A 26,152-nucleotide genomic window follows, 5' to 3' on the forward strand; every position below is an offset into this window, starting at 1 on the left:
GCAGATGTAAGATATAAACAAAGATATTTGGGTAGATATTAATATAAAATCTAAAATCTGTGGTGGCATCAGTAGATGTAAGATATAAGATATAAAATCTGTGTGGTATAAGTAGATGTAAGATATAAACAGAGAAGATATTTGAGTAGATGTTGGTAGAAGATACAAATGAGTGTGGTATAAGTAGATGTAAGATATAAGATATAAAATCTGTGTGGTATAAGTAAATGTAAGATATAAGATATAAAATCTGTGGTGGCATTGGTAGATGTAAGATACAAGATATAAAATCTGTGTGGTATAAGTAGATGTAAGACCCAAACAGAGAAGATATTTGGGTAGATGTTGATATAAGATATAATTGGGTGTGGTATAAGTAGATGTAAGATGTAAACAGAGAAGATATTTGGGTAGATGTTGGTATAAGATATAAAATCTGTGGTGGTATAAGCAGATGTAAGATATAAACAAAGATATTTGGGCAGATATTAATATAAAATAGAAAATCTGTGGTGGCATCAGTAGATGTAAGATATAAGATATAAAATCTGTGTGGTATATGTAGATGTAAGACATAAACAGAGAAGATATCTAGGTAGAGTTGATATAAGATATAAAATCTGTGGTATAAGTAGATGTAAGATGTAAACAGAGAAGATATTTGAGTAGATGTTGGTATAAGATACAAATGAGTGTGGTATAAGTAGATGTAAGATATAAGATATAAAATCTGTGTGGTATAAGTAGATGTAATATACAAACAGAGAAGATATTTGGGTAGATGTTGATATAAGATATAATTGGGTGTGGTATATGTAGATATAAGATGTGAACAGAGAAGATATTTGGGTAGATGTCGGTATAAGATATAAAATCTGTGGTATAAGTAGATGTAAGATGTAAACAAAGATATTTGGGTAGCTATTAATATAAAATATAAAATCTGTGGTGGCATCAGTAGATGTAAGATATAAGATATAAAATCTGTGTGGTATAAGTAGATGTAAGACCCAAACAGAGAAGATATTTGGGTAGATGTTGGTACAAAATACAAATAAGTGTGATATAAGTAGATGTAAGATATAAGATATAAAATCTGTGTGGTATAAGTAGATGTAAGATACAAACAGAGAAGATATTTGGGTAGATGTTGGTATAAGGTATAATTGGGTGTGGTATAAGTAGATGTAAGAGGTAAACAGAGAAGACATAAAAAGATATATTTCCCATTAAAAGCAGCCATGGGCAAAGAGTTGCTGAAAATTCCTTCTGGCCTTGTCCTGCTTGGAAATCTGAGAATGTGAAACGAGAAGGGTGTAAAATATAAATGGATATAAAATATAAATAAATACATTGAGGTGTATACAAGACATCAGTTTCTGTAATATAGAGACAGATATTGATAGAGAAATAGTTCTGAACAGCTCCAAGTGCATCTAGGGGTGTGTGGGGCTAAATCTGAGCTCTGAGGGCTCAGCTTGGATTTGGATTTTATGATCCTATAGAATCATGGAATTCTGGAATGGTTTGGGTTGGAAGGGACCTCAAAGCCCATCCCATTCCACCCCTGCCATGGCAGGGACACCTTTCACTGTCCCAGGCTGCTCCAAGCTCCAGCCTGGCCTTGGGCACTGCCAGGGACCCAGGGGCAGCCACAGCTGCTCTGGGCACCCTGTGCCAGTGTCTCTGTGCCTTAGAGGTGTTTTTCAATGATTTCACAAAACAACACTTTGGAAAACACCTCTTTTGAAGGCTCGGTGGCATCTGGGGAGCAGCAAGAACTCAAACAGGAACTGAAGGGGGGCAACCTCTGAAAATGACAATAAAACCCCTTTATTCTTTAACCATCATCCCTGGGGTAAAATGAAGGGGGAAAACAACCCACATAAAACTTATCCAGCGTGTTCAAACACTTTTCCATCAGCAAGAGGTGACACAGAGTGTTCCCTGGTGTCTCTCCCTCCTCTCCTCCCAGCCAGCTGCAGTCAGTACCTGCTGGATAGCTCTGGGGATGATCCCTCTGTTCCTGTACTCAGAGGCTGCTCCTGTCATGGTGTAAGTTTTGCCAGCTCCAGTTTGCCCATAGCACATGATGGTGCCTGAAAAAATCCCAAAGCAAAAGGAAAAACTCAGGAGGGAGCCTCCAACACAACAGCAAATGGGTCTCTGCTCAAACCCAATCTCTTGTTGTGACCAAAAGAACAAGAACTGCAATAAATCACCGTTGTAGCCCTGCAAAGCTTTGCACACCAAGTCCTTTGCCACAGTCTCATAAACCACTTCCTGGGAGGTGTTGTGGAGGACCCCATCCAGCTTGAAGGACCAGTCAGTCTGAGAGTTATTCACAACTCCTCCCCTGGGACTCTTCTGGATGTAGATATCGATGCTCTGCAAGCCAACAAGAGAGGGAGATCAACTCAACAGCCCTGAGGGTTTTCAGCACTTCAGGACCTGGGGTTAAGTAGAAAAGGGAGCACAAATAACAGAGTTATTTTACTGCCTTGGATGGTTCTAGATGTCCTAGATTTATCTGGTAATGCTCTCAAAATTTCTGGTGACAAATATTATAAATAAAAGGAAATGTGGCTAAGCTCATCTGTTTAACTTTCAGTGATTTTGTGCCTCAGGGAAATTAATTAAGCAAGAGAAGGCAAAGGGAGGGATTTGCATAAGAGAGGATGGAAACAGACTGTGCCAATTTGTGGTTAGCACTGGGAAATCCTCACGGATCAGCCAGCCCCAGTGCTTTGGAGGTTTTCCTGGTGATTGTACCACAGCAATTGTGTCTTCCATCCTCACACTCGCTGTGACAGGACCACAGCCAAGCAGGAACACACCAACCCACACCCCCAAAACATTGTCCGTGGCCTCAAGGGATGGAAAAATCCAGGGTTTCCATTGGAAAAGCTGAAGCCAGACTCCAGACCTTTCCCAGTCCAGTTTCTTTGGCTCTACCTTGCTGTCTGCCCCAAGCCTGAGCACGTCCTGGGCAAAATGAGGAGTTGGCTTGACCCGCACGAACGCCAGGGCTCGGCTTGGCAATCTGAGGAGAGAGAAAAACAAGGAAAAGAATCATCTTGCACTCCCTAAACTGAAATTTACATTGTTTATCAGCAAAAGGTGAGGCAGAGGAGCCAAAATTCAAAGTCAATAACTGTTGGCAGTTATTCAGATGCAGGTTTTATTCCCCATTAAAAGCAACTGTGGCTGAAAATTCCTTCCAGCCTTGGAAATCTGAGGGTGTGAAAGGAGAAGGATCAAACTGATCCTGATTTCCTGATTTCCTCATGTGCACCAGGCTCAGAAGTGCTGGAGAACACCAGTTTTCTTCCTCTTAGCCTTGGGAAGCAAAATATTCACAGGAATGGGAGGGGGATTTTCTTTTGTCACACGCAGACTTTTATTTTAAAAATCATTTCAGTTCCCAGTGAACAGCTGATTTTCAATTTGCTGGAGGGAATATCCACAGGCTGGAGGATGTGCTGAGTAAAAGCCCCACGAGGAGGGCTCAGGGATCATCCAGCTGCTGAAGCCACATGCACTCAGGATTTTTAAATCCCTGGAAATGTGTAAATCCCACATTTTCCCTCAAACACTTCCTGCAGACAGCCCCTGCTCAATAATTGTGCAAAAAGCACTGACAACTTCTGGTTTGGGACAAAATCTTTGGGATTTCTGGTACAGGCAGGATTTTTGTGACCTTTCACACTTTACCTGCTGTAAAATGAATTGTGGGGGTTGGAGCTGAGCCAGGATTTGTTGGGTTTAAAGCAGGGTGTCAGGAACAAAGTTCCCTGGGCAGCTGTTATTCACAACAAAATTAAAAACCACAAAAAAACCTGTTTTTTTCTATTTGTAAAAAGATCTCCATAATCTTAATGAAAAAGACTTCTCTCCCTAAACAAACTTAACAAAAAAAAAAAACTATTCTAAAAAAAATAAACTAACTAAAAATTTTAAGTATAATTTCTTTGCATTAATAATTAAAATAAAAAGTGGGGGAGGGAAGAGAAGTATTCTGAAAGGTTTATTTTAATTCTCACTACTTGTTTCTTCTTTTTAATCACTATTAATAAAACTGTCTTTATAGCCTTTTAAAAGCTTTAAACTACCTTTCTGCTAATCCTATCTCACAAAATATAAACCAAAAAATACACTAGTAATTAACCCATTAACCACCACACTCATCAACACATTAATTCAAAAATGTTTAAATTAAAAAAGTCTTAAATTAAGAAATCTAAACCACTGTCCAGGGGAACATTTGGGGCATACCTGGGGCTTTCCACCTCCTGCTCTCTGTCACAGAGCAGTGAGGAGATGATGCTCTCCTGGTCCTCATCCTTCTCCTTCTTCCCCTGCTCTGGGCCCTGGCTGTGCTTCTGCTCCTGCTCCTGCTCCTGGAATTTCACAGAGCTCACAGAAACCTGCCCCCAAAAACCCCAAACCCAGTGCTGGAGCAGTTGGGAATTATTTCTCCAAAGCAAGAAAAACAGCAGGGAAAGGAGGAAGGGAAATTTCTTTGGGGAAGAACTCCACTAAGAATCAGAGAGAGGAGAAATTCTAAATAAGTGTCATTTTCCTTGCTGCAGCTTTGTGGGGTTTGGGCAGGTGAGGACAGCAGCAATCACTGCTGGGAGTGCTTGTGAGCAGCAGGAGAGGTGAGGGAATTCCCAGAGCAGCCCTGGGCACTGGGGCTTTGAGAAAAGTGCATGTTGGATGGCTCTTTGCAGATATTAAAAGGAGTATTATATGTGTTATGCTGTATTCATTAGTAGCACTGCATTAATTTGTTAAAGTAGTGTGGTAAAGATAATTTTATATTATTTATTTGCATTATATAATATTACATTTATTTTTAATATTTCTATTATATATTTACATTATATAATGCTAAAATGGAAACCATGAGATGTAAGATACTTTTTGGAACTAGCTCGAGAAAAGGATGTGTTGATCAAGGAATTCTTTGCACTGAGATAGCAGCAACAAGACACCAAAAATCCCCAAGAAAAGAGTTACTGCCTCCTTATCAGGAAAGACACAGGCTGCTTCTACCTCCTTCCAGAAGTGAAGGAGCCAACAAGATGAAGGGAAGGGAGTTGACAATAACCAGAGAACACCCTTTGTTTGGAAAGAATTTTTGCATCATGCACGAGCTATGTGAATATGCAACAGGCCATTGCTTTTAAGGGTTAAATCTTTGTTAGTGGGGTTTAATTTGCCCAGGAAGGCACCTGGACTGTCCATCTGTCTTTGTTTTTATTGTCCTTTATTGCCCTAACTCTGATTGTCCAAGTTCTTATTACTCTAATTTGTGTTACTATTTTTATAACCGTTTTATTACTTTTAAACTTTTAAAATTTCAAACCAAGTGGTTGGCGTTCTCCACAGGCCTGGAGCAGCCTGGGGCAGTGGGAGGTGTCCCTGCCACGGCAGGGAGAGGGTTTGGGGTCCCTCCCCAGCCCAGCCATGCCAGGATCCGTTGGAATTACCTCTTGTTCACTTTCTTTGGATGCAGAACTTGGACTCTTTTCCTGCCCCTGAGAGCTCTCCTGCTCCTCTTCCTCCTGCCCGGGAAAAACAGCCCCAGTCCCATGTGGGCATGATCCACACATCTCCAAAGCCTGGGCTCCCCCTCCCACAGCTCAGATTTTGGCAGGATTTTGGGGAAAATCCATCTGGAAGGGCTGGGGCCTGTTCGGGGAAGCTGCGGCTGCCCCTGGAGCCCCGGCAGTGTCCCAGGCCAGGCTGGACACCGGGGCTGGGAGCAGCCTGGGACAGTGGGAGGTGTCCCTGCCGGTGGCAGAGGGCGGGATGCGATGATCCCGAAGGTCCCTCCCAACTGAATCACGCCGCGTTTCCCTCCAGCGCACCTCCCGAGGCGTGAGGGGGGCGATGCCCGGCGGCAGAGGAGCAATGCCTTGGGGGGCTGATGCCGCCTGTGCGGGGATGCGACCTCTGAGCGCCCCTTGAGGAGGGGAGGGCGACCCCCCGGGCACCCCCTGGGCCCTGTCCCACCTGCGACCCCTCTGCAGTCGATTCCGGCGTGGCGTCCGGGGTCGCCATGGCAGCGTCCACTTCCTGGTTCTCTATGGCAACGGACACTTCCGGGAGAGCCCGGAAATGGCCCCGCATACGGCGGCCGGGCGGGGCCAGCGCGCGGCGGGGGCGAAGCGAGACGGCAGCGGGACGGGAGTGGCCGGGACGATGCTGGAAGCGGCGGCGGCGGCGGACCCGGAGCTGGATCCCGAGGATCTCGTGCATTTCTCGGTGGGAGACCTGCCCAGCCGCGGGTATGGAGTGATGGGCGAGATCCGGCGGCAAGGAAAGCTCTGCGATGTGACGCTCAAGGTGCGGCCCGGCCCCCGGGGGCGGGGGGGGCGAGGGAGCAGCGGAGCCCGGAGGGGCCTGAGCGGGGCTGGGAGAGCTCGGGCCCCCAGGGACACTGAGGGACCCCCGGTCCCTGATGGGGCTGAGGGACCCCGACCCCTTCAGGGGGCTCAGAGACCTCGAGGGACCCCCCGGCTCCTGAGGGGGACATTGGGGGGGACCCGGACCCCTGAGGAGGTGCCGGGTTTTGGGGAGGGGGGTGCTGAGGGAGCATCTGGGGGACCCTGAGGGGGGCTGAGGGACCCCCACAGCCTTTGAGGGGGGCTGAGGGACCCCAGCCTCGGAAGGGGGAGCTGAGGGACCCACCCCATGCCCATTCCTGGGGGTGCTGAGGGACCTCAGCTTCTGGAGGGGAGACTTGAGGAACCCCCAGACCCCTGAGGAGGGACCCCAGCCCTCAACAGCGGGGGCTGAGGGACCCCCCAGTCTCTTTTCCAGAGGGAAGGAGGCAGCTGGAGTTCCCCCAGACCCCTCTGGTGGGAGATGAAGGGGACAGGAGCAGGAGCTGAGGTCCCCCCTTCCCACGGCTTTGGCAGCAGAGACAGAGCTGGGACCCCCCAAAGCCCCTTTGTGGGGTGTCAGGGCTGTCGGAGCTCCCCAGCCCTGCGGGGTCCCAGGGAGGCTGTGGATGCAGGTTTAGGGACCAACCTCTGGATGCCTTTCCCTAGGAAACCATTCCCTCACGGGAGCATCCCTTCTTAGCATTCAAAGGAATTAATCCACGAGCGTGGTGAGCGCTCAGGGTCGTGTCCCTGGCTCTGCTGGCGGGGCTGGCAGGGTGTCCTGTGCGGGCAGGAGCTGCTGGAATCCCTCAGGATTGCAGACTCGCAGGAGCTGGTGGGCTGGGAGCCACACGCAGCTCTGAGTCACTGCACAATTAACTCTGCACTTTAATTAACCGGGAAGGTGCTGCCAGCCTACTCAGCCTACTGAAACCTGCCGGGATGTGGGGTGGGGAGCGTTCCTTGGGCACGGAAGGAGGGGCTGAGGCTGGGATCCTCCTCGGGAGAGCTCGTTCCTTCTGCAGGGTGATGTTGGTGACAGTCTGGGATGGAACCTGGGGGAATCCTGTGGCAAAGCTGGTTTGGGATGCAGAGTGTAGTGGTTTTAGGATTAAACTGGGTGTTGGTGTGGCAGGAGAGGACCAGATCCTGGCAGTCCCGTTTCTGGGAGACAATAGGAGGAGGTTTAGGATCCCAGTCTTATCTTGGATAAATTCCTCACCATTGTTTCTAAAATTCCTGTGAATAATTATCCATTTCTTTGGATTTTATATAGCAAAGAGCTGTTTAAATCCTCTTTATCCCTACAGAAGTTTAAAACATACTAGGAAAGATCAAAACCATCACAGACCAGTTTGGGATGGAAGGAACCTTAAAGCTGGTCCAGTGCCATCCCTTGGATGGGCAGGGACACCTCCCACTGTCCCAGGCTGCTCCCAGCCCTGTCCAGCCTGGCCTTGGGCACTGCCAGGGATCCAGGGGCAGCCACAGCTGCTCTGGGAATTCCATCCCAGCCCCTCCCCACTCTCACCGGGAAGAATTCCTTCCCAAAATCCCCAAGACAGATGCCAGCAGCCCCTGCTTCCTTGTCAGTCCTCTGTCCATGTTGTTTCAAGCATTCCAGCTTTCCCTCCTACACCCACAGCTTGGAATTCCAAGCATTTCATTCATTTGTCTTGAGTCATGCTGTGAAAATATCCCACCTTGTGCTGCCTCTGCCTCTGGCAGTCGCCTCTCCCAGTGCCCAGGTGGTTCTGGGATTAGTGCAGCCATTCCCTCCCCATTCCCAGGACAGCCTGGCTGCTCCAGCTTTAAGCTGGGGCTTTAAGCAGGAGTTTGTCCCAGCTGGAAGTTGGAGGTGGCTTTGGATCACTCAGGCCCCCCAAACTCAGCCAGCACAAACTGGCCCTGCCCTGCCTCAGGAATGTTTTCCCACTGGAAATCCAGGCTGGGCTTCCAAAAGGGACAGAATTTGGGTGATTCTTACCCAGAATAAGGAAGGCACATGAAGGTCATGGAGCTGCTGCAGGGCTGGAGCCCCTCTGCTCTGGAACCAGGCTGGGAGAGCTGGGAATGCTCACCTGGAGAGGAGAAGGATCCAGGGAGAGCTCAGAGCCCCTGGCAGGGCCTGAAGGGGCTCCAGGAGAGCTGGAGAGGGACTGGGGACAAGGGATGGAGGGACAGGACACAGGGAATGGCTCCCACTGCCAGAGGGCAGGGATGGGTGGGAGATTGGGAATTCCTGGCTGGGAGGGTGGGGAGGGGCTGGGATGGAATTCCCAGAGCAGCTGTGGCTGCCCCTGGATCCCTGGAATGTCCCAGGCCAGGCTGGACAGGGCTGGGAGCAGCCTGGGACAGTGGGAAGTGTCCCTGCCATGGCAGGGGTGGCACTGGATGGTCCTTAAGGTCCCTCCCAGCCCATTCCAGGAGTCTCTGATAAAAGCTTTGAGAAACATTCCAAGTCCATCCCAGAGGAACCTCCAGGTGGATCCTGATGCTCACACACCACTGCAGCGAATTTCTTACCATTTTTTCCATTCCTGCTACTTTTTGTCTGCTCCATTTTTAAACCAAAAAGCTTCCAAACACCCCTTTGTCCCAGAAGTTGGGTCTTGATGTGCCCAGTGCTCCAGCTCATGGATTTGGGAATTTTTTGGGGGGATTTCTTTTCTCTCCCTGTCTCTTTAACAGCTGCAGGTCAGGGCTGCTCCTGATGTTCCCTCAGAGCTCCCTTTGGAGCCTCTCCGAAATGTTTAATTAAATATTCATTTGCTAGGAGCACACATGGATGGACTGCAGGGAGGGGGGCAGGGAGGAGACACACCTCAGGCTGTGGTTAGTCCTTTTCCTTTGGAAAAAAAATCAGAATTTTGCTTAGCAAAGCCACATTTCTGCTTTCTTTGAGATTCACTGGGCTGGGCATTGGTGTGGCCATAAAAAAACCAACCCAGCCCTTCTCCCCAGCTGATCCCCATCCCAGTTGTGTTCTGGGAGGGGAAGCTGTGCTTTCCTCCTCATCCAGTCCTGGTGGTGATGGGAAAGGTGATGGAAGTTCCACAGGGGCAGGGAAACACCAGGCCTGGAATAATCATGGCCAGAGCAGAAATGAGGCTCTGAGCTTTTTTTTCTTCTAATTTGGTGGGGTTTGAGGCTTTGAACTCCAGCTGTGGACAAGCCAAAGGGCAGAATTCCTCTCTTAGAACATCTCCTCCTTATTTTTAATGGGTTTCCAGTCTTTTTCCCTTCACAGCTCCCAACTAAACACTGCAAAACCCTGAGAATTCCGGCTCACACGTTCAGGGCCGTCCTTCCCTGAGCTGCAGATCCTGATCTGATCTTTAACAGTGCAAAAGAAGCCCCTCAGTGCTGGTGTTCTTCCTGAGCATTGTTTCTGGAATTGTTTCATCCTTGCAGGATGAAAGCAGCCTGGGCAGCTTTGTTTTCTGGGATGTGCTGTCTGTGCTCCGTGCCGAGGTCGGAGCGCTCTCCAGGGACACATCAGAGGCTGCTGGAATGCAGAAACCAGGGCAAACGGATCCATCCTATTCCTTCCTTACAAATTAAGAGGGAATGAATCTCTTCCCAGCTCCTGCTGGAGCTGGGGGAGAATGATCCAAGTGCCAGGCTGGCACCTCCAGAAATCCTGGCAAGAGGGAAGGGTTGTGCCTCCCCAGATCCTTGGACAGAGTTGATGCGAGCTCCTCTTGCTGCTGCAGCTCCTCCTGTGGATCTGAGCCACTCCAATGCCATTTTTCCATGACTAACTCCAAGACTAATTAGAAAAGTCTCCTAAAATATAACCCAGGTCTGGCAAACTGAAATAATTCCCAGCTGTGGAGAGGGTGCAGTATTTGCTTTGTGTATATTCCCACCAACAGGTCATAGCTCTGGGGGCTTCTCTCCCACCCTGATCCCTGTTTTTCCAGAGCAGACTGTTAACTCCAAACCCTCAGACTGGAGCAGCTGCACCCCTGAGAGCTGATGCAGAGGTGGAGGAGCCTCTGGATAAGTGGAATTCCAGACAGCTCAGGCTGCCTGCCTGATCCCAGCAGGATCCTTGAAAACTCAGTGCCTGGCTGTGCTGCAGATGTTGCAGCATGTCTGGGAGATCCTCCAGGAAAACAGCCCTGGAAAGAGAGGAATATCTGTTTTGTGGGAGAGATTGGAAGAGCAGATGATGCACTGTGCACAGGAGAGCTGCAGGATGAGGCTGTGATTCCAGCCTTGTCACCCAGCAGACAGGGATTCTTTGGGATTCTGCCTGGATGTGATTCCCCCAAGCTCTCGGCTGCTGTCAGCTCTCCCCTTAGAGGAAATATGAGGATTTTTAGTTCCAGGATAACACAAAATTCCTTTCTGCTGTCCCTTCAGGAGCATTGAGGAGGTCAGGGCTGATCCCCTCAGGATGCTCCCTGTCCCTGTGGGAAGGGGAAGGACTGGAATTCCAAAAAGCAGTTGAGTTTCTCTGAGCTGGCAGGGAATTCTCTGGGAGTGTGGCTTTGTTGTACATCCAGAGGAGATGTGTCCTCTGCTTCAAAGGAATTGGTCACCATTCTCATGGAATCCTGGAATGCTCTGGGCTGGAGGGACCTTCAGGATCATCCCATTCCCACCCCTGCCACGGGCAGGGACACCTCTCACCGTCCCAGGCTGCTCCAAGCCCCAGTGTCCAGCCTGGACTGGGACACTGCCAGCGATCCAGGGGCAGCCCCAGCTGCTCTGGGAATTCCATCCCAGCCAGGAATTCCCAGTTCCCCATATCCCATCCATCCCTGCCCTCTGGCAGTGGGAAGCCATTCAGAATTCCCTCTTTCCTGCTGCCTCCACTGGGGGATCAGGGCAGGGGGGGTTCTGGCCAGGGAATGTGGAGCTCCTCCAACAGCCCCAAATCCTTCCCTTCTCATTGTCCCCCTTGTCCCCCCAGCCTGGATTTGTGTTTGGGATTGTCCTGATCCAGCTGCATCCCATTACCTAACCCTGGCAAAATGGGGCTGGGATGGATTGGACACCAGCTCTGCTTCTGCTCTGGCCTCTCTGTGCCCTCAGTGCCAGCATCCCACAGAAAAGATGGATTTAGGGTTTTCTGAGACCTCTGCAGCACAAAACTCAGTTCTGAGCACTGCAGGGTGGTGACGTCAGGAACACAAGAAATGCCTTTCTCCCACCTACACCCTTTCCTTGGAGAAAGGCTCCTTGTGCCCTGGAATTTGTTAGCGTTTGGGGCTGTGGGGGTGTCCCGGGCCAGATTCCTTTGTCACCCACTCAGAAGGGAATTCCAGGATTCCTGAGCTCAGGAGGGATGCTTGCAGAGCTCCTTCTTCTGGAAAACAGAATCTTTTGCCTTAAAAGCAAAGGACCAAAAATTATAAATTGTGAAACAGAACTTCCTGGAATGGTATTGATGCCTCAGGTTTCAGCTTTTATATTTTCACATTCTGTGCTGCTTTAGTGTGTGGGTCTGGGTTCACATCAGGGGATGGTGAGCTCTGTGCACAGAGCAGGGAGACAAAGCAATTCCTGCTCCAGCTGGGCACCAAGGACAAATGAGCCAAATCTCAGGCCAGGAGCACAAACCCCGTGGGCTGGAGAGAGAAAAACAAGCAGGGTGGGACTGCAGGGGCTGAAGCTGGGATGGGACAATGAACTGCAAGGTGCAAATGGAGCAGAGCTGATCCCAGGGAGAGACCCCGTGCCCGGCCGGGCATTTTGGGGCCATTTTGGTTCATCTTGGGTGCAGCCCTGGCTGGGCTCTGGTGCTGCCCAAGGTGCATCCATGGAGGAGATCCTTTGGATAAATCCCTGCTTTATTCTTTAGCTCTGCCCAGCCTCTGCTCTAGGGCAGCCTGCACAAGGCATCAGTACCAGGAAGAGGATGAGGTCTTTCCCACTTTCTCCTTAGGTGACTCCATCAGGAAAGTGCATTAATTTAGTCATGGAAAAGGGAGAGCCTTTGGCTCTGGAGGAAGGGAGTACTTTGAGAAAGAAGATATGAGGATGAGCTGAATGGACTCATCCTTGGAAGGATTTTCCATATTCCACAGGAAAATCTTGTCCTTTGCCTGAAGCAGGAAATGCAGCTGTTTCTTGGAGACTCTCCATGAAACGCTGATGAAATGAACACAATGATGCTTTTAGAGCAGAGATCCCCATTTCTCCATCTCCCCAAGGGCTCTCCAACATTCCAGGAGCAAGTTCCAAAGAGAAGGAATCCCAGCTTTTGTCTTGTCCAGCCCCGGGAGCATTTCCCAGGCTCTCCACTGCTACAGCTCCATGGATCTCACTGCTCACAGGGACCATTCCCAGTCCAGGAGCACCTGGAGGGGCAGCACTGGGCGACCCCAGACCCAAGGGATTTCACCCCAGTGGTGATTGATCCCAGCTGTCCTTATCCCACAGGAATCTTGCAGGGTTTGCTCTGCAAGGCCCAGCTGTGTAGGAGATCATGAGGCTGTTTGGTGGCAGCTCCTGTGGTGCAGCCCTGGAACTGCAGCCTGCTGGAACCCTTCCACCCTTGGCCAGGGACTGAGGGCATGGAGTCATGGAATGGTTTGGGTTGGAAAAGCCCTCTTGGATCACTGAGTCCAGCCATGACCCAGCACTGCCAAGGCCACCCCTGACCGTGTCCCCAGGTGCCACATCCACAGGGATGTCACATCCCACCAGGGATGGGGAGCCACCGCTGCCCTGGGCTGTCCCTTCCAAGGCCTCGCCCCCTTTTCCATGAGGAAATTTTCCCAGTTTCCACCCTGAGCCTGCCCTGGCCCAGCCTGAGGCCGTTCCCTCTGCTTCTGTCCCTGTTCCCTGGAGCACAGCCCGACCCCCCAGCTGTCCCCTCCTGGCAGGAGCTGTGCAGAGCCACAAGGTCCCCCCTGAGCCCCCTTTTCTCCAGGCTGAGTCCCTGCCCAACTCCCTCAGGAGTTTTCCAGACCCTTCTCAGCTCTGTTCCCTTCCCTGGACACCCTCCAGCTCCTCAATGTCACTCTTGCCATGAGGGGCCCAGAGCTGCCACCTGGGCTCTGTAAATTACAGTTATTTTCTGAAATAAGGGACTTTTTCTCCTTCTTGGGTCACACTACAGGCTTGGGGTTTGAGTAAATATAACCTTGGTGTTGAAACTCCTGTTATCTTTAGTTATAAAGATAATTTTGCCTATAAATAGAAGGTCACTGTGTGCATTTGAAGCAGGTGTTTCACTTTAAGAGGTGCCTGTTCAATTTTAGCACCATGTTTCCTTTATTAAAAAGCTGAAATGAGATTTGGACAGTTGTGATTTTTGGCAGCTTGGGCTTAGGGGGAAATGAAAGTCAAGTAAAATGTTACTTTTCTTGCACACTCAGCCTGAATGGGAGCACTCATCCAAACAGACCAAATGAGCTGTTCCAGTTGGAGTGAATTCCTTACAGGATTTCAGAGATAAGAGGAGGCCTTGTTCTCTCACCTTTCAGAAACAGCAGAAAGAAAACTGGAGTGTTTCTGTGTGCTGGGATGTTTGAGACACACAGGAAGAGCTATCAATAATGGGATTTATTATTGATAAACCACTGGGTTGGGCCAGGAGCAGCTGCTGAGGGAATGGCCTCAGCCATGGGCAAGGGATGGGCTGGAAGTGCTGCAGCTGCTGAGCAGGGAAGGTGTTCTGAGCCTCCAGCTGGAATGGGGACAGGCCAAGCAGCACATTTGTCCCTGTGGTCACCCAGGCTGAGGCTGCTCCTGAGTTGTGAGAATCAGAAAGATAGAAATCCTCACAAACACAAAATTACAGCCTTAGAAGAAGCCTAGATTGATGTGAAAACAAGGTACACAGACACTGAACAGAGAAATCATCAACTGATGTTTCTATAAGTTATATATATCTATAACCTTCTATAAGTTGTGTTTCTATAAGTTATATATATATAACCTTCTGTAAGTTGTGTTTCTATAGTTATAAGTAAGAATATACCTTAAATAAGTAAGAAACTGTATTAGGTAAGATGATGAAAGGTTTTATAATTAATACTGTAGTAACATGATTATAAAGAATAATAGTTTAGATATTATAATAGAAACATGTGTGTATATATATAATAAGACCATATTAGACAAAAGTATCCACATTACAGTAGAAAAAATAAAGGTAATGAATTAAAAAACCAAAACATAATGTATAACTGTCCATTAGATTAGAAAATTATATACTCTCTTACAACAAAGAATTTATTACCATCTTAGACTATGGCTGACTGCTTACTGTCTTATAGATCTCATCACCTTTGAGACTGATGTTATCTAAACAATAAATCATTCTTAATCTAATCATAATCCCATCCCTGCCATGAATACAACAACACCTACACTGTGCCAGCCCTTCCCACTGGGAATTCCCAAACCCAGAGCTCCAGCAGTGTCCTGAGGGATTTCCCTGTCCTGAGCACCGCCTGGGGAGTCCTCACCTGGCAGGGATGCAGGGAATGAAAATCCCAGGGATGTGGGGAGGGGCTGTCAGCTCCCAGGTTCTGGAATCACTTCCCTTTATGGCCTTGCCTTATGAAATTTGCTGTATTTTTGTGTTACTAAAGCTCTGTCCAGGCTGGAGTTTGTGCTCTCTGTGTGAAGTCAGGGTGGGAAGCTGCTCTGCCAACATTCCTTCCTCTCCAGGGCCAGGGAGGTGGCCTGGAGCTCCATCCCCTCGTGGGATGCTGCATGTTGGAATCCAAAATGCAAGGAACTCTCAGAATTTTGGGGCTGTAAACCAAAGCTTTGAATTAAACCCAGGATTTGATCTGAGACCTTGGAAAAGGTTTTCCAGTTTAGGTGCTAGAAATGAGAATGTGGATTCGTAGTTTAAAGCAAAGACATATTAAGCCAAGTAAAGGGAAGTTCAGAGTTTTAGAGTACAAGATATAAAAATAAAAGCAGTTACAGAGGTAAACAAGGAGTTTAGAATGCAGTACTGTGGGTTTGTGTGCCATAACATGGCTGGCTAAGAAAGCTTACACTGTAGCATAACACTAAAGATTTAAGGATATAATATTAATATTTAGGATATAATTAAGGGTATAATATTTAAGGACTAAATATTTAAGGTCAAGAACATAAATATCCTTGTTGGCAGTGCTTTATTGGTCAATAAATCCTTTAAAGGTCCTTAACTAAGGGTTTTGTGACCTTCTGAGCCATGCAGTGAAGATGTGAGCTGAGCTCACCCTTCCTGCCTGTGTAGAAGACAAGAAAATAAACCACATCATCAAAAACAACTCAGAGGTCCCGTCTCAAACTCCTTCCAAAGCTCTGCACAGGTGAATTATCCCAGCTGCAGGCACTCCCTGGAGCAGTGGCTGGTGCTGATCCCTTCTCCTCCCTGCTCTCCCTGCTTTAGGTGGGGGACCATAAGTTCAGCGCCCACCGGATCGTGCTGGCAGCGTCCATCCCCTACTTCCACGCCATGTTCACCAACGACATGATGGAGTGCAAGCAGGATGAGATTGTCATGCAGGGCATGGATCCCAGGTAAAACTCCCAGGGAAATCCCAGGGACCACAGCTGCCCTGCCTCGCTGTGTGTGCACGGCTCAAAGCCTGTTCCCAGTGTGAGGGGTCCCACAAAGCGCCCTGCTGTTGGCAGAGTGCTATCCCAGCTGCAGTTCAGTGCATTTCCTGCCCTTTCTCCCTGTTTTCAGTGCTCTGGAGGCTCTGATCAACTTTGCCTACAATGGTCACCTGGCCATAGACCAGCAGAATGTGCAGTCCCTGCTCATGGGGGCGAGTTTCCTGCAGCTGCAGAACATCAAGGATGCTTGCTGCACCTTCCTCAGGGAGAGGTGAGTGGGGCTGGGGGGATCCTGGGGGAATTCCAGGGGGATTCTGGGGGGATTCCAGCTCTCCCAGCAGCAGCAAGGTTCTGTCATCTGTGTCCAGCTTGGGAGGAGCAGGATGTGTCCTTCTAGCAGGATGAGGAGTGCGCATCCCAAAACTTGGCATCTGTAGAGTTATGGAACACAAAGTGGGTTGGGAGGGATCTTAAAGCCCATCCCAATTCACCCCTGCCATGGGCAGGGGCACCTCCCTGTCCCAGGCTGCTCCAAGCCCCATCCAACCTGGCTGGGACACTTCAGGAATCCAGGGGCAGCCCCAGCTGCTCTGGGAATTCCATCCCAGGGCCTCCCCACTCTCCCAGCCAGGAATTCCTTCCCATCCATCCCTGCCTTCTAACAGTGGAAGCCATGCCTCCTTCTCCTACCATTCTCATTCCCTTCAGAATAACCTATCACTCCTTTATGGGGACACAGTGAGAGACCTTGGCCAGCCACAGGAATCAACATCCAGAGCAAAACTGAGGAGACATTTCCCTTTTTGAGAGTCCATCCTGGCAGGAATTGCCCTTCCTGCTGCCCTGTGTGCTAAAGGGGAGGAACACAGTGCCTCAGCCCAGGAGCTGGATAGGAAACTGTGGCACAGCCCTAAATTGGTCCCAGGTTTTTCAATTTCCTCACTGGTCTTGGCTGTGAGGCTGTTCCAGCAGCACAGTGTGGAAATGGAAAGCTGGGATACTCTTTGTCCACATTCCACATGGATTCTCAGCCCTGCCAGGGAGTCTGATGTGTTCACTTTTCCCAGCCTGGCTTCTGTGCAGCTGCTCAGGGCATTCTGTGGTGTGATGTCAAACACACCCACCAAATACAGGGATTGGCCACCAAAATTCTCCCGAATCCACCAGGAGCAGCCAGCTATCCTAAGTGAAGTCCTGGCTTTGAGTGCACAGCTGCCAGTTTGGTTAATAACCAAAACTTAGTGGATTCTGGCCACCCTGGAGAGCTGGGACATGGACACTGAGCTTTCCACTTTCTTGAGTGGAATTGAGAATTGGGATATTTATAGGCAGCTGTGTTGTAACCAAGCCCTCAGAGTCACCCTCATGTGACAGTTCCCCACCCAGCAGCACAGGGACCTGGAGCTGCTGCAGAGATCCACAGGAGGCCCCAGAGCTGCTGCAGGGCTGGAGCCAGGCTGGAGAGCTGGGAATGCTCACCTGGAGAGGAGAAGGCTCCAGGGAGAGCTCAGAGCCCCTGGCAGGGCCTGAAGGGGCTCCAGGAGAGCTGAAGAGGGACTGGGGACAAGGGATGGAGGGACAGGACACAGGGAATGGCTCCCACTGCCAGGGGCAGGGATCGGTGGGAGATTGGGAATTCCTGGCTGGGAGGGTGGGGAGGAAGTGGCACAGGGTTCCCAGGGTTCCCAGGGAAGCTGTGGATGTTCCCAGAGCCACCTGGATCTATCCAATGCCTCTTTGGCAGGGACAAGGGAACATTCGTGCTTTCCATCCTCTGGCTCTGCCTTGGATTCACCTGGAGCTCCCTGAGCAGGTCAGCTCCTGGGTGAGCTGGAATGGGCCATCACTGGAGAGGACACATCTTCCACTGCACTGTGTGTCCTCCTGTGCTTCCCAGAATCCTGGAGTGGTTTGGTTTGGAAGGGACCTTAAAGCCCATCCCATTCCACCCCTGCCATGGCAGGGACACCTTTCACTGTCCCAGGCTGCTCCAAGCCCCAGTGTCCAACCTGACCTTGGGCACTGCCAGGGATCCCAGAGCAGCCATCTTCTCCTCCATGAACCTGGCATTCCTGTTCTCTCCTGCTCCCCTTTTGCAGGCTCCATCCCAAGAACTGCCTGGGTGTCCGGCAGTTTGCCGAGACCATGATGTGCACGGTGCTCTACGACGCTGCCAACAGCTTCATCCACCAGCACTTCGTGGAGGTCTCCATGTCCGAGGAGTTCCTGGCCCTGCCCTTTGAGGATGTCCTGGAGCTCGTTTCCAGGGATGAGCTCAACGTGAAGTCAGAAGAGCAGGTGAGTACCTGGTGTAGGGCTTGACCAAGGAAGGTTTGACCTTGAGGGGCTTTTTGCTGCTTGGGAGTGGAACGGGAATGGGAATTGTCCTGTTCCTGGCCTGAGTGAAGCTGAGATGTCCTGGCACAATGGGCTGGACAAAGAGGTGCTGGACAAAGCTGTGATGGTTTTCTGTGCCTGCTCCAGACTGACTTGTTCCTAAAGAAACAGAAGGCAGGGCTATTTTAGGATCGCAGAATCACAGAGGTTGGAAAAGCCATCAGAGAGCATCGAGTCCAGCACTTCCCCCAGCACCGCCAAGGCCAGCACTGGCAAAGTCCCCAAGTGTCACATCCACATGGCTTTCAAATCCCTGCAGGGATGGGGACTCCACCATGCCCTGGGCAGCTATGCCACATCTGGACAGCCCTTCCCATGAAGGAATTTTTCCAAATTCTCACCTAAACCTCTGCTGCGACAACATGAGGCTGTTTCCTCCTGTCCCTCATTCCCTGGGAGAAGAGCTGGAATCCCACCTGGCTGCACCCTCCTGTCAGAGAGTTTGTGGGAGTGAGAGGAGTTTAGGGTGTTCCCACAGCCTTGAGAATCCATCAGTGTGGGCTGACAGTGAGCAGGGAAAACAGAGCCTGTCCTTGAGCCTGGAAATCTGTCCTGCTGTTCCTGAGGAGGTGACAAAGGCAGAGCAGACCTCCAGCTTCTCCTTGTAGGGTAAAAATGTGCTTTAATCAGGCTAAGGGAGGGAGGGGAATCTGCCTCACATTCCAGCCACATTCCTGTGTCATACCAAGAATTCCTCACTCTGTTTTTCCCAGAGCAGGTAGGACCCAAAGAGTTCATCCTGGGGATGCATCCCCTTGCCCTGGCAACTGCCAGCCCCACCCTTCAGAAATTCCAGTAGCACCCTGCAGAGTGGAAGAAGATTGGTTTGGGGTTTTTAATCCCTCTGGTGCTGTTGGAGAAGCATTTTCACACTGGAAAATTTGGGAATTGTGTTGGGAGAGACTCCAGATGCCCCTATGCAAGAAAGAGTTGATGACTTTGTTCTGGTCAGTCATAAAGGCTGTAATAACTTTAATGGGGAGTCCTGTGAACCCAGGAATGTGGATCCCAAATTAAGCTGGGACCAGGGCACCAGGATCCTTTTGTAGCTGGAGTCATCCAGTGGGGCTTCAGAGAGGGGCTTCACTGTCCCCTGCAGTGTCTGGGATGGAGCCTGAAGGGACCAGCTCAGCTCCAGGCATCTCCAGTGCAGTCATCCAGAGATGGATCCCTGTCATCAAACCTGCCTCCTGCTTTCTCATAGAACAGCACCATTCCCAGTCTTCTTTCCTAGTTTGCAGATTTTTGTCACTAAATAAACACAGTTTTGTGTTCTGTGCCACCTCCTCTGCCAAAATCCTCCTTGCAGATCCCTCATCTCCCTGCAAACTTCTGTGCTGAATGTCCCATCCCATGGGACAGGAGATCAGGATTGTTGGAGGGAGGGAAAGAAACCTGCATGGAGCCAGCCTGGGAGAGCAGGGGGTGCTCACCTGGAGAGGAGAAGGCTCCAGGGAGAGCTCAGAGCCCCTGGCAGGGCCTGAAGGGGCTCCAGGAGAGCTGGAGAGGGACTGGGGACAAGGGATGGAGGGACAGGACACAGGGAATGGCTCCCACTGCCAGAGGGCAGGGATGGATGGGAGATTGGGAACTGTTCCTAGTGAGGGTGGGGAGCCCTAGAATAGAATCCCCAGAGCAGCTGTGGCTGCCCCTGGATCCCTGAGTGTTTCCAGGTCCCGGTTGGATGGGGCTTGGAGCAGCCTGGGACAGTGGAAGGTGTCCCTGCCGATGGCAGGGGGTGGCACTGGATGATTCTTGAGGTTTCTTCCAACCCAAACCATTCCAAAATTTCATGTCATTTCATTCCCATCTGCGAGAAGTGAATTTGTAGAGAATTTTTAAAGTTTCACAGAAGTAGGTATTTGTATGTAAACTTTGAGATAAGAAATGTTGACTTAGAAATGCCATGGAATAGGATAGATATTGTTGAGAGAGAAATGGAACTAGAAACATGTTTTAAAGGATAGTTTTCAGACTAGATATTTTGGAGAAATAGAACTATGAAAGATGTATTGCAGTAGGACTCACGAGGGGTAGTTTTAGATAATTAGCTCTAAAGTATAGTGTGGTAAAAGTTGATAAGCTAAGACACACTTGTATTGTAATTAGGAAATAGTTGGGTTTTGATTTTAATAGCATGAATTATAACATCTGTACTGTCTCACTCTTGACATGAGACTAAAAATGGAATAAAAGTTTTTGAAACACCTCTCAGTCACCCCATCTCTGAGCCAGAAAAGAGCTTAATCTGACAGCCATCCACATGTACAACCCCCAAACTCCCCCTTGCCCCTGCTGTCTCCTGGCAGGTGTTTGAAGCTGCCCTGGCCTGGATCAGGTACGAGCGAGAGCAGAGGGAATCCTTCCTGCCCGAGCTGCTGTCCCGGATCCGGCTGCCGCTCTGCCGGCCGCAGTTCCTCACCGACCGCGTGCAGCAGGACGACCTGGTCCGCTGCTGCCACAAGTGCAGGTGAGCCTTGGGGTCAGCAGATCCTGCACTCTCAGACTCCAGACAGTCACATCTCCTCTCTAATACTCCACCATTGGATTGCAGGGATCTGGTGGACGAGGCCAAGGATTACCACCTGATGCCGGAGCGCCGGCCGCACCTGCCGGCGTTCAAGACGCGGCCGCGGTGCTGCACGTCCATCGCGGGGCTGATCTACGCCGTGGGGGGACTCAACTCAGCAGGTACCTTGCAGTGGAAAGACCACCAGGGGCTGGGTAGGATCATGGGATGCTGGAATTCCCTCCTGTGGAAGCGTGGAGCAGTTTCTCCTGCTCCATGCAGCACTTTGACCCTTCCGGTGCCACCCTCAGGGTGGTTGTGCCCGTAGTTTAACATCTTCCATCTGAAATCCTATCCAGGTGAGGTTTATTTAGGACATATTCCTAAAGACTTTGATGGGCCTGGAGCCCCCAAGCAGGACTTGCAGGGATCTTCACAATGTTGTTGGGGTTGTGGGATCACAGCACTTTGACATGAGCCTCACCGTGGCATAAAAAGGGAACAGAAAGTGACCAAGGAAAACCCTTCTATGGAGGAGCTGCACTCCCCGGAAGCAGCAACACCAGAGATGGGACTTGCAGGTCTCTGCTGCCCCTTGGAGGACAGTGGAGGTGCCACTTCCACAGAGGGAGTGTGTCCAGGCTCCTCGTGCAGAGCATGGCAGAGCTTGGAAATGTTCCCCGATCTTTTGGAGTGTGGGAACAATGGGAGTTGTTCAGAGTGGCATCTCTGGGGGAGAGGAGGGATATGTGGCTGGTAAATGTCTCTGGGGAGCAGGAAGGCTGGAATAGGATGTGAGAGCCCAGGATAGGACAGAGAGTCCCAGAATGGTCTGGGTTGGAAGGGACCTTAAGGATCATCTTGTCATCCTGTTTTTTTAAATTCTTCTAAGCCTTCTGATGTTTACATCCTTGTAACGAACTTTCTCACTCACTTTATGCAAATAACTTATTGTTTTGCATTCTTTTATGGAGGAGGAGAAATTTGATGGACTGTTGGTTTGTCCAGTGTCACTGGAGAGGTGGCACTGTCACCCTCCAATCCACGTCACTTTTGGAAATCTCTAAATGTTATAGTCAGAAATTAAACACCCACTTTTTTGTCTTAGAGAGCTACGTGTCCACATCATTTTATTTCCTGTCCTAAAGTGATAATCATCCCATTCCACTCCGTGCCATGGGCAGGGACACCTCCCACTGTCCCAGGCTGCTCCAAGCCCTGTCAACCCTGGCCTTGGACACTTCCAGGGAGCCAGGTGCAGCACTTTGCACTTGGCCTTGTTGAATCTTTCCCCAGGTATTTTCCCAAAGAAAAGCCGGCAAATTCCCCATGCCAACCCCATCTTTAGGCACCCCTCTACCCTCCCCTCACCATCCTAGGGCTTCATCAGGTCTCCCTCTTTTAATTTGAGTAGCAAATTTCTATGCAGGCGACTCCCTGAACGTGGTGGAGGTGTTTGACCCCATTGCCAACCGCTGGGAGAAGTGCCAGCCCATGGGCACGGCGCGCAGCCGCGTCGGCGTGGCCGTGCTCAACGGGCTGCTCTACGCCATCGGCGGCTACGACGGCCAGCTGAGGCTCAGCACCGTGGAGGTGTACAACCCCGACACCGACTCCTGGTCCAAAGTGGAAAGCATGAACAGTAAGAGGAGGTATGTGCAGCTCACAGGGAGGAGACTTCTGGAAAAGCAGGGGAAAAAGAGATTGGGGGAAGAGTGGTTCTTGAAAAGCAAGGAGAAATGATTTTGGAGGAAGGGTGGGGTGGCAGGTGGTGGGTGCCCAGTAGGGTGTGTGTGTTTGTGTGGGGAAAAATGGGAAAGGAGAAGTGGGGCAGTGTGGAGGCAGCTGGGATTTCCTTGGTTAGTTGCTGGTGCAGCCAGGTGGGAGCCGGGCTCTGCTCCCAGGGAACAGGGATAGAACAAGGCCTCAAGCTGTGCCAGGAGAGTTCAGGTTGGATACAGGGAAAATTCCTCCTGGAAGGGGTTGTCCAGCCCTGGCCCAGGCTGTCCAGGAGGGTGTACAATGCCCCTCACCAGGTTTCTCTGGAGCTCCCTTAGCCACTCCTGGTGCTCCAGCCCCTTCCCCAGCTCCATTCCCTTCTCTGGACACACCCCAGCCCCCCAGTGTGTGAGGGGCCCAAATCCACACCAAGGATTTGAGATACTCCTGCCATGAGCACCTTTCCCCTTTGTGAGCTCAGAGTTCAAGTGGGACTGAGCAGTTTGGAGGTGAGTCCAGGGAAAAGGCAGTTTGGTGGGATGCCACAGGCAGAGTGTGTGGGGTCACAGCGCTGGGGACAGGGCGACAGCACCTCCAGCCACCTCAGAGTGTCCTGCTGTTCCTTGCAGTGCCATGGGAACAGTGGTGCTGGATGGGCAGATCTACGTGTGTGGTGGCTACGACGGAAACTCATCCCTCAACTCAGTGGAGTCCTACTCTCCAGAAACAAACAAGTAAGAGCCCTTGGTGTCCCAGAGCTTTTCCAGAAGGTTCCCCTCCGGCGTTCCGTGTCCTGGCACCGCTGGGCATCTGGGCTGTGAGAATGGTTTGAATAAGGAGTGGGCAAAGGAGAGATGGTAGAATCCAGCACTAGAAGAGCTTGGAATGATCTGTGGGAGTCCTGCTGACCTCTCCCCTCTCCCTCCCAGGTGGACAGCAGTGACCCCCATGAGCTCGAACCGCAGCGCTGCCGGAGTCACCGTGTTCGAGGGCCGGATCTATGTGTCCGGAGGGCACGACGGGCTCCAGATCTTCAACAGTGTAAGGGCCTGGGCAGGGCTCAGCCCCTGCCCCTCAGCATGGGGCTGGAAGGCTCTGTGTCCTGTCCCTGGGCATCCAAACAGCCCCAAGTGGTTGTGCCACCAAACTGTGTCACTTCCACCCATAACAGAAAAACCTGAGGTGAACAGAAGTGACTAATTTATCCCTTAGGGACCGTGGAGATGTTCTGAGGGCTGGAGCCCCTTGGATATGGAGACAGGCTGAGAGAGAAGAGAAGGCTGCAAAGAGCCCCTTGCAGGGCCTAAAGGGGCTCCAGGAGAGCTGCAGAGGGGCTGGGGACAAGGCATGGAGGGACAGGACACAGGGAATGACTTTTAGCTGAAGCAGAGGAGATTTAGGTGGGATATTGCGACATAGTTCCTGGCCATGAGGGTGGAGAAGCCCTGGCACAGGGTGCCCAGAGCAGCTATGGCTGCCCCTGGATCCCTGGCAGTGTCCCAGGCCAGGCTGGACAGGGCTTGGAGCAGCCTGGGACAGTGGAAGTTGTCCCTGCCCACAGCAGGGATGGCACTGCATGAGCTTTAAGGTCCCTTCCAACCCAAACCCTTCAGGCACCATCCCATAACAGCTGAACTTTTAACTGAAGGCTGTTCAGCCCTCCCAGCTCCCTCAGCCGCTCCTGCTGCTCCAGACCCTTCCCTTCCCCGTCTTACCACAAGAAACCCCGAACTGCCCCCGGTTTGGAGGTGCCCCAGCGCCGCGGGGGGATGCCCCAGGGCGATTCCCAAGGCGGCGGCAGCATCCCTGACCGTGCTCGTGCCCCCCGGCAGGTGGAGTACTACAACCCGCACACGTCCAGCTGGCACGCGGTGGCGCCCATGCTGAACAAGCGGTGCCGGCACGGCGCGGCCGCGCTGGGCAGCCGCATGTTCGTCTGCGGCGGCTACGACGGCTCCGGCTTCCTGAGCGCCGCCGAGCTCTACAGCTCCGCGGCCGACCAGTGGTACCTGATCGTGCCCATGAACACCCGGCGCAGCCGCGTCTCCCTGGTGGCCAACTGCGGCCGGCTCTACGCCGTGGGCGGCTACGACGGACAGTCCAACCTCAGCTCGGTGGAGATGTACGACCCCGAGAGCAACCGCTGGACGTTCATGGCGCCCATGGTGTGCCACGAGGGCGGCGTGGGCGTGGGCTGCGTGCCGCTCCTCACCATCTGACACGGGGGGTTTGGGTTGGGCTTTGGGTTTGGGTTTCGGGGGCGTCTCGTCCGCAGCGAGCGTGCCAGGATTTCCAGGTGCTCGATCCGAACGCAAACTTGACTTGAGAGTAATCCCCACCTGTAAGTTTTTGGGCTGAAGGTCCTGAAGGGTGAAATGTGGTGAGTTTATGTGCGAGCAAAGACCCCTCGGCCTTCTCCGGAGCCGAGGCCGAGCGGATCCATCCGCCCACCGTCGGTTTTCCTGCGGTTGCGCCTTCGGGAAGTGCTGATGTGGGCTGGGGGAGGGGGCCAGGCTTCATTGTGACATAAAAACGGCCGCTTCAAGGACTTGGAAAATCCATCTGCACCTTCTGGGAGCAGCAAGACCACCTGAGCCCTCCCAGGGGCACCAGCAGCCATTTGGGGGGTCCTGGTTGCACAGGGGGTCTCCAAAGAGGACAAACACGGCGCTGTCGCTTCCAGGAGCTTCTTACACAAGACACCCCCAGTTTCTCGTGCTTTCCTCAGCTTGATGTAGAAAACTTCTCCACAAGAGCCACAGGATGGAGAAACCAGGAAGAGGAAAAGTTCGGTTAAACCAGGATCGTTTAGGCAAGCTCTGGAGAAGGATGGATGGAAACTACTCCAAGGCAACAGCCAGAGGGTTTCAAAATGGAAAATAGATTATCAGGACATCCTTTAAATTAATTATTGAGGTATTTTCCAAGCCTAAGAGGCAGCTGGAACAGAAAGGCTGGGATATTTTAGGAGAGGCAAGGAAAATACGTGGTGAGTTTGTCGTGCTCTGCTGGGAAAGGTCTTTGCCATGGGTTTTGTGCCAGGAAACTTTGGAATGCTGGCAGAGCCAAAGAGCTGCCTGGCAGCATCTTCCCTGCATCAGCCCTTCAGCCCCTGTCCTGCATGATCCGTGATCCGCCGTCCCTCCGGAGCTCTCCGTGCCCGGCTCTTCCCGTGCCACCCTGGGCACAGCCATACCTCCTCCGGGCAGGCAGGGCCAGGCAGCTGCCAGGGATTTGGGATCTCCCCCCATGCCCGGCCCCATCCCGGTGTTCCAGGGGCTGGGAGGAGCAGGATGTGCCCCCCAGCCCCGCTCCTGGTGTCTGCTCCTGCTGCCAGCATCCCCGGGACTGACTCTGGCTGTACATGTGGATGTCTATATTGGGGTACTGTGTATATTTTAGGGTCTATAATGAGCATATCTGGTTATCAATGTGATCTATCAGGACATATCCATTTCTCCCACATTTATCCACTGCTGGCTTCCCAGGAATGGGAATCCTTTGGAATTTTCTGTGCTGCTCAAACTTTAAAAAGGAAAAATAAGGAAAAACACGATCAGAATGAAGTTGTTGCCTGTGGCATCTTCTCTTCTCCAGGACCCCT

At 51.2% G+C, this 26,152-nt stretch overlaps 1 protein-coding gene across 1 annotated transcript; it reads left to right on the plus strand.

The window, feature by feature from the left end:
- The first annotated feature begins 6,201 nt into the window (after positions 1-6,201).
- On the plus strand, positions 6,202-26,097 carry KLHL18 (kelch like family member 18). Its single transcript, XM_084207315.1, has 10 exons — positions 6,202-6,354; positions 15,754-15,884; positions 16,054-16,194; positions 18,023-18,221; positions 20,630-20,790; positions 20,875-21,011; positions 22,259-22,481; positions 23,178-23,282; positions 23,478-23,589; positions 24,381-26,097. The coding sequence occupies exons 1-10, from the start codon at positions 6,211-6,213 to the stop codon at positions 24,765-24,767; spliced, it is 1,740 nt and encodes a 579-aa protein (XP_084063441.1). The 5' UTR covers positions 6,202-6,210; the 3' UTR covers positions 24,768-26,097.
- Positions 26,098-26,152: the final 55 nt, after the last annotated feature.

The sequence above is a fragment of the Fringilla coelebs genome (genome assembly GCF_963513975.1).
Source record: "Fringilla coelebs genome assembly, chromosome: 1".
NCBI classification, from domain to species: Eukaryota; Metazoa; Chordata; class Aves; order Passeriformes; family Fringillidae; genus Fringilla; species Fringilla coelebs.